Source organism: Chroicocephalus ridibundus, chromosome 7, assembly GCF_963924245.1.
Source record: "Chroicocephalus ridibundus chromosome 7, bChrRid1.1, whole genome shotgun sequence".
NCBI classification, from domain to species: domain Eukaryota; kingdom Metazoa; phylum Chordata; class Aves; order Charadriiformes; family Laridae; genus Chroicocephalus; species Chroicocephalus ridibundus.
Genome location: NC_086290.1, coordinates 10,793,429 through 10,806,071, shown reverse-complemented (window position 1 = coordinate 10,806,071; position 12,643 = coordinate 10,793,429). Strand labels below are relative to the sequence as shown.

Below are 12,643 nucleotides of genomic sequence, written 5' to 3'. Positions count from 1 at the left end.
GCCGGGGCGCCCTCGGGCCCCCCCGCGGCTGAGTCAGCAGCGCGGCCCCGCGGGCGGAGCCGGGCCGTTCTCCCCCTCCCCGGCCCGGCAGCGCGGGGAAGGGCAGCGCTGCCCTGGCCCGGGGCACCGGCGTGTCCGTGCCCGCTCTAGAGCACGACCGCCCCGGGGCAAGGTGTCCCGCGTCGCACCTCGTCCCCTCGCCGTGTGTCGCCGGCTGCCGGCGAGCTCGGGGGCTGTTTCTCGCTGCTGCCCCGATGCCTTCACGGGACGGGGAGCGAGCCCAGGACCTGCTCGTCCACCACCCGGTGCCGTTGGTTTGCAGCGCTTTGGATCGCGCTTGACCAGAAGCGTGTGGCCGAAGCGTCCCTCCGCACGGCCCCAGCAGCAGCTGCAGGGGTGGCACCGCGGCCGTACCCGGACACCGAACCCCAAACCGCCCCGTCCTGTCCGTCCCAGCTCCATCTGCTCCCGGTGCTGGTGTTTCCCAAGCCGGTGGGACACCGGCTCTCCTCCTCCTCCTCCTGGCCCGCTGTGATTGTGGCCTCACACCTTGGGCTGTGGGCACACTCTTATCTGTTACCAGCCTACTTCACCTTATGTATCTCTACCCGCACCCGTCGGCAAAAACCTCTCTGCTCATAAAGTTTTATGCCCTTGCTCTGTTTCTCAGTCATGTTTTGCCACCCTCTAATGAATTACTGATTGCCTTACTTTTTTTTTTTTTTGGTCAAAACAACTTCAAAAAAAAAAAAAAAAAGCCCAAGGAAGCTGGTTTTTGCTGTGTCATCAGAAACTCTTGTTTTACTGCCAAATTCTGATTTAGATTCCAGTGGAGAGGTCTGCAGTGACTCCACAGGCTCCAGGGGATGGACTCAGGGGTCCTTGTTCCAGGCCTCCCTCGTAATTAGCCGGGGGCAGAATTCAACCATTCCCTTTCTAGATGAAAGGAGCTGGAAGGATCTCCTTCTCCACCGTGGGGTGGTAGAAGTTATCATAACTTTACCCTTCTTCCAGCTTCCATTTCTGAACATATCAGTGGTCTTATACAGATCGTCTCATTATTTTAATCTCTACACGGTTTTACGAGGGCTTTCTAAGTTTCCTTTAAAAATGCATATATATCTGCTACGATTTGGCTGGGGGTGTTTTCTGTAACGCTATTTCTAGTAAGAGTGAGCGTTCTGAACAATATGTTTACTTCAGTTTTTGTACATCACATTTTAGTGATAACTTCAGATCTTTTTCTTTCTCTCTCCCTGCAAAATCTTCTGTTTTATTGTTTCCCTTCGAAGTTGTATACATTATTAGATTATATTTCTATCAAACACTGAATTGGGATTTCCCGCTTTTGCAACACAGCAAATTTTTGCAAGGTCTGTTGTTAAAACTTCTTTTGTGGGTTTGCGGTCTGCAACATGTTTTGTTTTCTGAGCATGTTTTCCAAGCTAGCAGACTCGAGGCTTGCCACATCCCTTTCATTTTAGGTTCATCAGATGACAGAATGGTTTTATGAACATCCTGGGCTATTTATTCCACAGGTTAAACAGCATTTCCCTATCGCAGTGTTCAGACTGATCACATGCGCTTGCTGCTACACCCACCCACTTCTAAGTTCCAAATTGAACAATATTTAGGTATTTTTGGCTCAGAAAGCACAAGCAGCCTCGGCTGTCTCATTTGCTATGTGAACTGAAGAGACGCGGCTTGCACCTAACCGTGCTGAGCAAACGCAGGCTCCGGCCAGACAAAATACACCAACTCTTATCTGGCAAGAACCTCACACGACTTCATGCTTTCTGTAACATCGGCTCAGTCCCGCAAAGCATTAGGCAATCTGGCCTTCAATTAGCAAAATTGTGAAGTGTAAATCTGCCTTAAAACATGACTCATCCTAGGAGCTTTAGCAATTTTTTTAAAAAAATAATAGCGAGGTGCATCCTGCTGAACAAGATATTATTTTTTTCTGTAAAAGCCCGTGGTCAGGCTCACATGAGCAAACATGGGCATAAAAAGCTTTGTAGAACGAGGAACCTCAAGTGGCTACTTTTGAAACTAAAGCTGCCCCCTGTCACATTTGGATCTTTTAGTAGATCTATAGTTATCTGCCAAGCTGCTTCATTGAGGAAAAGGGTGCTTTGGGGATGGCCCTTTTCCTGCAAACACAAAATTGCTTTAATATTTTGTATCTCATGTCGTTTCCCCAAATAGAAAATGTACACCAGCATTCAACTTGACCTGTAATTAATATCGCCCTTGAATTGGGACTTTAAGATTCACGCTTTACTGAAGTTGCCAAGGGGAGGACAATTGTAAGGTCTGCGTAAACAGAGCAGTTACCAACAGTTTATTTGCGCTTTGTTTCTGCTGTTGCTTTACCATCCTACTTTCTGGAAAAGATGCCTGGATTCATGACGCTTGCTAGAACTGTGCGCCTTTTTCAAATGGAAAAACGAGTTTATCTTCATTGGCTCATAACAAGACAAATATGTTCTCCATCTTTTAAAGATTAAAAAAAACAAACAGCAGCATTGCCTGAAGAAAAGACAAATTGTGGAACTGTTCCTTGAGGTTATTATTTTGGAAAATCGTATGTGAATACAGTGTTTTACAATAAAAAGAGCTCAGTGCTTTAAAGGGAAAAATACAAATTTTTTTTTTTTGCCTGAAAAATACATTACCTACATCATAACACCACGGTAAATGACCTCTCAAGCATTTCAGATGTATTTTTGATTCAGCTATGTCAATGTAGAGTTCTTGATATGTTGCCAGCTTCGTTATTTTGTTTAGAAAGTCCCTTTTCTCTATTGTTTAAGTGGGTATTTCACATCCTATCCCTGGAGAGAAAGTTTTCAGGGAAATGTGTTCATAAATAATGGAAATTACCAGTAACTGTGGATTATTTTTTTTTTTTACATTACAGAAACATGGAAAGTTTCATCTGGTTCATTGAAAACCATGAGAAGGTTAACACTGAAGAATCTGTTCTAGCTTTTTTCGTGCAGAATCCCAGAGAAGGTTCAGGACTGAAGTTTGAGAGTCCCCGGGGCTGAGGGAACGGTTACCCCATGAAGTGTTTCACTTGGAGGTAAAGCAGAACACAAGCGACTGGGTCACCCCCAGGGTTGGTCTGATCTCCACGTCGGTCACTTCTGTAAATGCATTTTTTTTGTTGAATAAAATTCTTTCTGAACTCTTCTTTAATCCTTGGCAGAGCACTGATCTGACTAAGCATTTAAATTGTTGTTTTTTTTTTTTTTTAATCAGATCCCTATTTCAAGATGTCTTTCCACATAGAAGTTGATCTGATCTTGGAGACAAATAGATCTTCGGTATCTTGCAGACTTGAGACTTTGGGACATGCCCAAAGCCTGTACAAGGGGCAAAATGGTTTTGTTCACATCTTCCCCAAAAAGTGAGCATGGAGAACATTTTATGAGGAAGAAAGAAGAGGCTAGCCCTCTTGCGTCACCATTTTCTCGCAGTTTTTTTTTTTTTTTTCTTCCTTCCCCGCCCCCCCCCCCCCCCTTTTTTTTTTCCCTGGCAGTAGATCGAAAATCCAAGTAGAAGCTGCATTCAGCTCGGGCTGGGTGCACCCTAGCTGGGCTGAAATACTGCTTCTGGAACGGGGCAAAAAGTCAGCAAGCTGCTGGCAAGCTGCTTCAGAGCAGCAGCTTCTGGGAACGCGGGCACAGTCATCCTCAGTGACGAGTGCCCCAGACAGCACATGTAACGAAAGGGGGTTTTGGGTTGCACCAGGGCCCAGAACAACCCCTTGTCACAACTACTTTGGCTCACGACTTTCCTCCCGTCACCGCAGGTTACTGCAGCCCAGCAGACAGCCTCGTCCCAGCACGTAGCAGAGACACAGTTAGTCACGTAAAGAGGAGACAGCTCCCGGACCAGATGGTGGTGGGACTTTTCCTCCTGCCTGGACACCTCCCGGGTGCCACCGGCAGGCAGACTGCTTACCCAGCCAGGGGCTACGTGTCCCTGCAGCCCCCACCATCTCCCACTCACTGCTGGACGTGCGCCACAGACCTGGGCTGCTGGACATGGCAATAAAACCCGACACCGAGCTTGGGATCCCGTTCTTCATCCGGAGCAAACAGTACCCGTTAAGGCACTCATAGCTGGTTAGAAACACGGTGATAATCCACCAGTTCATGCAGCGACTCTACCCCCCACTCCAACTAACTCTAAGAAGAGAGACTTTAAGCAAAAGGACAGGCTTAAAGGAAAACATTTTGTATTCTGGAAAGACCTGATCTGCTTCTGGACCTCTCTCAGCATCACATTGCAGAGACCCAGCACTGGGTGCTTGCTCCTTCTGCTTTGGATTCAGCCCTTTTTGGGGTCCTCTGGCAATAGTTACACTGGCTTAGGACAGACCTCAGGCTATTTGCATCTGTCCATTGTGACAAACTGATGCTTTGAAATATACATTGGATACAGAAATTAAAACTTTAGCCCTTTTAGTTCTACTAGAAAAACCTTGGTCCATATTTCAATACTACGCAAGATGGGGGAAATCATATTACTCAGTTTCTCAACTGTCACGTATGTGTTTCTTCTCTCAATACTAACTCAGATTAATGCAGCTAAAGACCCAGACTTAAAAATACCAAGTACATTAACCTGGTAAGCTCACCTTTCCGATTCAGAACTTACTCAAGTGAGCAGCGTTTGTTAGGAGGAGATGGCATATCACTATCTCTGCCTTTTGGGGAACACGGTACAAGTCAGTGTCTTGCACGCTTTGGAGGAGACAAACAAGGTGTCTCCCTGGCTGCATTAGCCAAGCAGTATCATCTTCCTTCTTTCCAGGGTGGGGAATCCTCTGTCTGAGGCAATCGGGGCTTGCAAACAGAACAAGCTCCGGGCTTAGAACCAACTGGGCAGAGATCATATAATATCCCAGCGCGCCAGGGCTTTGGGCTTTTTTAATTAACAATAAAGACCTTCTCATTGCGGTGGCAGTACTAAGACCTAAAGTAATCCTTGCTGACATAAGGATTGGGAGGGATTTGTTGAGCCACTGATTCCACTTTCAGGCAGTTTTTTTATATCACCTCCTTCATGAGCTTACCAAACTTCAGGAATTTTGACCATCTGTTCCTCCCCAGGCCCAGGCTCATTAATGAACTGTATTTTTTAATGGCTTCTCCATTACTCTGGACAGTCTAAAGTATAGGAAGGCTTTCAAGCATTAGAGGCAAGACATACTGAATGATTTTGAGGATAGCTCTGTACGTCTTCAGGTATTCTTCAGGTAGCAAAGGGTTGCTCTGAAACTGCACTGGATGGCAGGACGGTTGCAAGAGATGAATCAGCCCTAACAAGCATTAAGAGCATCAGACCTTGTAAAATAAATGTATCTTTACCAGGACTGACCAAAAATCCAGTATCCACAGGTGGAAATGGGCAAGAAAGTGAAAAGACTACTGCAGCCCATCTCCACATGAATTCTCTATTCTAGAATAACCTGCACAGACACGCTGATTCTAGAGGAAGTACAAGCTCATCTTATAAATAACGAAGACAGACTCATGCCTAGAATGGATCAATGTCATTTGCGCTTTAAATGAGCAGCTGAAAATTGGCTAACTTATAGACCAGTTGATACTTCGTATGCTTGTGAGTAGGGGAACAAAAATAAAAAAAAAATATCATCAGATTCTATCTTTTGTTCTATCCTATCAACTTTTACACTTCCAAGTTTATTACTGTGACTCTCCCTCAAACGTGTTATGTCTACGTAGTATCAACTTGTCTTACCTCTAAGCAGCTTCGACAACTTGGAAGATGGCATAACCCTTTTTGGGTGACAGCTGTGGTATTTAGAAACCTACCCAAGCCAAAATGCATTTTCTTTTTTTGTCTCCCCCAACTTATAATCAATCCTACCAATCCCACAAGATGGCTGAGATGCCCAGTCACCCCATAGTGGTATTGCCCAATATTGTTTGCTCTGAAGACTCAGGGGGCAGAGGAAGTATTTTAAACAACAGTAAATACAATTGTCGGTTATCTCAGCAGTCTCATCAGGGTCAAACAAGTTCAAAGGTTAAAATACTTGCTTGTGAAACAAGATCACTCCAGATGAGAACTGAAGAATTTTGACAAAGTTGCACACTGCAGTCAAACAGAAAACTTAACTTTGCAGCGTTGAAAACTCTGTTACAGGCCTGAAGCAGCACACCAATACTGATTCGTTAAATCTCTGCTAGGGGCGTTGCACCTTCACATACGTTTGGTAAGAGCAAGCAAAACCCAGAAGAACAAACCCCAAGGAAAACAACATCCCCTTTACAGCTTATCTCTAATTGCACTGGGTACCAATCAGCTGGTTTCTCTGTGCAAGAACTAATAGTAGAAGCGTGATAGAAGGAACACTGTCTTATCACAGACGCAAGTTAACATTTATTATTGCTGTATCCAAAGTCCAGATTCCGTCCCGCACACTCTGCAAACTCAGCAAGCCAGATCCAAGTGCCTGCGTGCCAGCTGGCCTCTGACCTCCTGCCTGTCAGGCTTGTTTCAGCGCACGTCTGTCCCCCCTCGTGAGCGCCGCAAGGATCAGGATGTTGCTTGGCCTTTCTTTGATCTAATACAGAGGAAATAGCAGCAACTCCCCGAACGGGTGTCAGAACAATCCCCTGTTTTGCAGCACTGCCCAGCCATCAACAGCATCTGTTCCTGCATCAGGAGTACCTTACTGCAGACAGAGCAACGCTTCTGAAGCTGTATTTTGGTTTGAGGCTTGCTGCTTCTGTTTCAGATCTCAAGGCTATATACTTTAATGGTTGTCTATTTTTAACCACTTTATTCGTTTAATAAAAGCAATTACCTCTACCTGCAAATCTGTCTGTAGATGTCCTTAAACCACCATGGCCCTAGCGTCACTACCGCCAAACTGTTATTTATGCAGCCCAGGAGTCTCGTACTCCACAGCAGCAAGCACTATGCCGTCAGCAATGTTTTCAGGCACCTTGCTGCTAAACAACCAGCCCCCCCCAGCTCAGTTCAGTCTTTTTCACCACTCTCCCTGCAGCGGCGGTACCCACAGTTAATGGCTGCACTGTTGTTAACGGCCAACACAAAAGTTGGCTGCACCATGCACACACATCAGCACCTTTCTTACTGCCCTGCTGCCTTTTGTAAAGTCTCTTACTGCATAGCTCTTACTTCCGTAACTTGAATTTTTCAGCTTACTCCAAATAGTAAGGCCACTGATGTCACTTTCCTAAGGAAGGCAAAGCTCCAAGCAGGAAGAAAGTGTTACTACAATAAAAATGAAGTATCCAAATAAAGGCATTCAAGGTAGATTTCTCCATCACTTGTATAGAGTGGCAAACAGCATTAATTTTAAGTACAAGGCATAGAAACGTGGCCAAGACCGGTCTCTCTCTGGGATAAGTGCTGTGTACACAGCAGTGTTTTCCTAATGCCAGACAGGCAACAGAAAGAACAGCAGCACTGCGACAATCACTTAAATCCCCCAGGGGAAATAAAGCTCAATGAAGACTGGGATATAGGATCCAACTCCACTGCTTTAGCAGTCAAAAATTCTGAACACACCTGTTTTGACAGGAAACACGTTAGCAAAGCATGGCAGCTTGCAGCACATCAGCCTCCAGCAAACAAGAGCAGAAGCAGAAGCATTTGCCGGTATGAGTTACATTCTGCTGCTGGTTGGCAGAATCCTCCAAGGATAACCAGCTTCACAAAACACAGCTGTGAAGATGGAGCTGCCTGTGGAATTTAGGGCTGGCAAAGAGCTCAAGTCATCTCTTATGCTGAACATCTGCTCTTACCACTCTTTTGCAAGGTGAATGTAATTTACACAGTCTCAAATAACTAGCAGAGGATACAAGAGGAAGTCAAAAAAAAAAAAAACAACCCCCAAATGCTTATATTACTTACCCAGAAGAACAACGAAGGACATGAGTAAGCAACATTTTTCCTTATAAGAACAAGGACCAAACCTTTCTTTATCCTAACGCATTTTAAAGGGTGAACAAGTAGCTCTAAGAGCATTCCTCATTAAAAGCAGCAAAGGGGGAAGTTACCTTGCATGCTTTCAAAAACTATAAAGCCATCTCCACCTCCTACCGGTGGCATAAGAAAAGACACATTAGGTAAGGCACACAGCAAAACCTGTGTAACTCAGAACAGAACTATATACGTAGCTAGACAGACAGGAAATTATGGGTTTCATCCCTATGGATTTCTATAAATCAATTGCTTATCTGAAGGCAGTTTGATTTGAAGTCTTCAGCTGTTCAGATGCTAACCAGTACAGCAGGAATTAGAACGCCTCATTCCTATATCAGGTTGTAACTTTATTCTCACATGCTCTGTGCTGGAACAGTTCAGTGCCACATTTTATAATCAAAGGCCTTTCTGGCCTCAGCAACTCTTAACAGACTATGCTAGGCAGACCAAAAATGGGTAAAAGCCTGCTGGAGATGGTCACAACTGTGGGTTTTGTATAAAACTGTTGCTGATGTTCACTGTAAGTCTTCCTGTTTGAACAGCCTTCTAAGCGTTAAACCAATTTATACTTGATTCACCCCTCAGTACACAGCAACACCAGCCCTCTCTATTTACAGTGGTACAGTATCAAGGGCACAAACACCACCGCTCTCTGGTGGTGAGAGCTCACCGCTTTCTTCCAAAAGGAAGGTTTTGTGTTCAGGTGCTGAGTATTTGCCTTCTCTCCAGGACCCTATCGTTGCTGTTGGGGAATAACATCTCCAAGAAGTGTTTTATGAAAGATGATTTGACAATTGTTGAGTAAGTCTCAGAAAGCCCCAAGCAACAAATATCAAGCACCTTGTTCTTAGTACAGACAGCATTAGAGCTAGCCTCTTCACGTTAATCTCCGCAGTGCTCCAGCTTTTGTGAGTGCTCCGGCATTTATCTGCAAGAGAAAGGAGGTAAAGCACTATCACGCATCACCAGTTTGGTTTGGACACCTGTCCGCATTGCACAAAACAGATTACTGAGCCCCCTCTAGTGGCAGGAGGGCTGGGGAGGTTGGTTTGTGCCTCACACAGAAGCATTTGACGGCTGCCACATGGCAGTTAAGGGATGAGCTCAGAATAATCGCTAAGGGACGACCACCACAACAGCTAAAGTACCAAATGCACTTTAATGAGTTCCAGATCTTGTTCCCAGCAGGAATTTATGATGTGTCAGTACATTAGTTGGGTACACAGCTTCCCCTGAACTATGGGCATGAGGAGAGCCAACTATTACATACTCGGTATTTAAAAATTTTATCAGAAACCAGTTTTCCACAGTATTAGAAATAAGGCATGTTTCAGGTGTGCAAGTGGCTGCTATATCCAGTCCTCAGATGCCGTATTTGCCCTTTAGTTCTTCCACTTTTGCTATGTAAGCTTTCATTGCATCTTCTTTGGACATTCCTGAAGGACAGAACACAGGAAGCAATCAGATAACCTTTTACAAATTCAGATGCCTTTTGCATGCAAGTCACAATTCCTTGCTATAGCACGTAGGTGCACGCTACCAGAAAGCAAAGAAGGTCACTCGGCTGTGAATCTAGTACTAAAGTTTTAAATAAATGTGGTCAACAGTCACGAGAAAACAGTGTTTTGAAGCAAAGTTATATTTGTATAGACAGCAACCAAACAGTGTATTAGTTCCATTAATGCTGTTCACAATTATTACAGGAAGCAATTCTATCAACTTAGAGTGCATTTAGATGTAGGGCTGGCTCCTTAAAACACCAGAAAATTCCCATTTTCATAGATTAGACCACTTGTTCCACTCCTCATTTAGAGCAGAGAGCCCAGCTGCATCTTCCAGTTAGGAAAGCTTGAGAAGAAACACCACAACTGGAGGAAGAGCTGAGCCTCTGGGGTACTAGACTGGGGCCTGGAAAACAGATTTAGGTTTCTGCTGCTGCTACAGTTCTCCTTTGTGTAACATCTTGGGCCAGCTGGGAATTTTGCACTGTAATTTCCTTTCACGCAGGCTGCATTTTTCAGGATTACTCCTGCCTTGCAGAGGTAATCAAAAGTAAGAGTTTATTATCACGGCAGTCTGAACTTCTAGAACTCTTGTCTTATAAGGCAACACTATTTTATTTCTTGCTGAATGACATACGCTTTTCTGACTAGTTTGCCTGTGATTTTATTTATTCATTTTTATTTTATAATCAGACGCTTACCTTTCAATGCATACCAGGCATCCCACTTTGCTTTGCCTTTGAAGTCCAGCATACCAGGGCGCTCTGAGAGAGACAGGATAAGCAGCAGAATTAGTTGGTGTGCTGTGGGTGTAGGCAATACCTACTCCTTTCCTGAAGGCTATTTAGCTCTTAACTAAGATAAAACACATTGGTTCACCTCTGCAGCTATTACTAACCTGTAGTCAGGAGATCACCTCTGATGCTGAAGGGAGCATGTTGGAATGCTATCGGTGGCCACAGAGATAGTCTCTGTCAAGTTCCCTTAAGACAGCAGCATTTGAGCAGAAGAGCACCAAATAGTGTGATTTATCGTACTTTCTGAAGAGACTGCTGTTGCATGACAGCTATCTGATTAAAGAATAGAGAATCATCAGCTCTAAAGTAAAGCAGAAATGCCCTACGGTCCGTTACAAGCAGAGACATGAAACCAAAAGCTAGTAGCATACTGCTTAGAATTCATTATCGTGAAGTTAATGGTATGTTTCTAACATACAACTCTTCATTCATTCTGCCACCTAGGGGTACAAGCACTGAATTCTAACTCACTTCATTACAGGCCACACTGTAGTCAAACAGAGAAAAAATGAATGAGATACGGATATGTATGTGGCTAGGCTTCACCTAAAGTCCCCTCTGTGTTTTTGCTTCTTCTCTGTCTCCTTAAAGACAAGCCTTAGGATTAACAAATGGAATTGGACAGTAGCCTGTACGTTAGCCACAAATATACCCTTGCGCTGCTCACATGGCAATGTGACCTGAAGAGCTACTTGGCAGCTCCTTCTCTCCAACAAAAAACCCTACTAGCTCACTCTTACACGACCTGCTTTTCTAGCCAGCTCCTGTTAACTACTGCTTCCCAAGAATGCAGCAACTTACTGAAATTTTGGTATATTAACAGCTCTAAAGCACCATTTCACCTTGGCAAATGTTACTAATGCTAAGGTGCAGCCATACCAAGAAGACTGCATCTTAAAACCAAACTCTGTTCTTGTCTCCCTCGGTGCTGTTCATTTTGGAAAAAAACCACAAGTGCCCATACTTACCATTTCCTGTACACTACACTGCCAGCTTTGAATTCAATCAACACCCAATAAACTTCATCAGCAACTGGGTCAGGAGACCAGCGCTCCGAACAAATGACCTTTTCCCTTTCTAATCCTAGTTACTTTACCCAACTGTTACACAAGGTCAGTAGAGATGGGCTACATCCTAAACTGAGCTGCCAGTGACAGAAGTATAGCAAAAGAAGTAACAGGAGAGATTTTGCTTAGTGTACCCGCAGAGATATTTCTGCTACACTCCTTTCAAGATTCTTTTAACTGCAGCGCCTATAAAGTTTTTTCCTGTTCTTCTGTTTTGGCTTTCCAACGCTATTTTTAGTAGCCAATCCAGTTTAAACAAACCGCCCCCTCCAAGTATTGCAATTCCACACTTGTATAGTTTGCCTTGCTGTTTAAAGCCTGTTTGCATTAAAGTAGCATCCCTTGACCGAGGCAGCTACTTACCGATAAAGGTCTCCAAAAATCCCAAACCCAATATTTGCACAAAGCTAACACAAAGGATTCTCAGACCGTTGCTACACGATTTAGACGACTGCAACTGGGTTAATCTAAAAACCACAAGTTGCACAAACCCTTATCGGGTCAGCCTGCGCCCGCCTGCACGCAAATCTATGCCAAGTCGGTATTGAGTCACTTTTGCCGGGATTGCACGAAGCGAGGCGCGCCACAGGGGAGAGGTTTTGCCGTCCCCAAGTGCCTCCAGCTCAGCCTCAGGCCGCAACCGCGCGGCCCCCGCCCACCCGCGGCACAGAGGGCCGGGCCCCAGCCGCTACCTACCCGTGTTCACGTCGCCCACCGTGGCCTGTTTGTAGTGGCCGTAGATGTACAGCATCTCCTGGTCGGTGGGCTGGGACTTCAGCTGCTTCACCTCCTCAGCAGCCTTCTGGAACGCGGCCTACAGGGGGGGAAGGCCCCGGGGCGGGGCGGGGGTGAGCACCCGCAGGCCACCACCGCTGAATAAGGGGGAGAGGAACGTACCCACCCTCCACCGCCCCCCAGCACCCCCCAGCCGCCCCCCGGCACAGCCCGCACCTCAGACATGGCGACAAACCCGAAGCAATCCCGACCCCCCCAGCGTCTGCCACACCGCCCCCACCGCTCGGCCGCTTCACCCCCTCGCCACAGCGCTGGCTGGCCAATCACAGCGCCACGGGTGACGCGGCGCCAATCGGCGCCTGCCGGGGGCGGGGAGAAGCCAGGCACAGGGCCAATGGGAGGGCGGTGTAGGATGGGCGGGCTCTGGGGGGGAGGTACCATGCCCAGTAACGTGAGGGGTAAGCCTGGACATTGGCCAACGGACGGATCCGTGGGGCGGGGACAGGGCGCCTCGCAGCCAATCCCTCGTCGAGGTGAGTGGCAT

The 12,643-nt window shown here is 45.9% G+C and overlaps 1 protein-coding gene across 1 annotated transcript; it reads right to left on the bottom strand.

Annotated features, from left to right (window-relative positions):
• Positions 1-9,138: 9,138 nt before the first annotated feature.
• DBI (diazepam binding inhibitor, acyl-CoA binding protein) lies at positions 9,139-12,409 on the bottom strand. Its single transcript, XM_063341969.1, has 4 exons — positions 12,316-12,409; positions 12,061-12,178; positions 10,202-10,264; positions 9,139-9,434 (listed from the first exon to the last, which is right to left on the bottom strand). Exons 1-4 carry the CDS (start codon positions 12,322-12,324, stop codon positions 9,361-9,363), a joined length of 264 nt encoding a protein of 87 aa, XP_063198039.1. The 5' UTR covers positions 12,325-12,409; the 3' UTR covers positions 9,139-9,360.
• Positions 12,410-12,643: the final 234 nt, after the last annotated feature.

Coding starts and splice junctions, on each gene's coding strand:
- DBI (XM_063341969.1), bottom strand. Junction 10,265..12,060: donor GGTGGGCGACGTGAACACGG/GTAGGTAGCGGC, acceptor TGTCTCTCTCAG/AGCGCCCTGGTATGCTGGAC. Junction 9,435..10,201: donor TGCCTGGTATGCATTGAAAG/GTAAGCGTCTGA, acceptor TCTGTCCTTCAG/GAATGTCCAAAGAAGATGCA.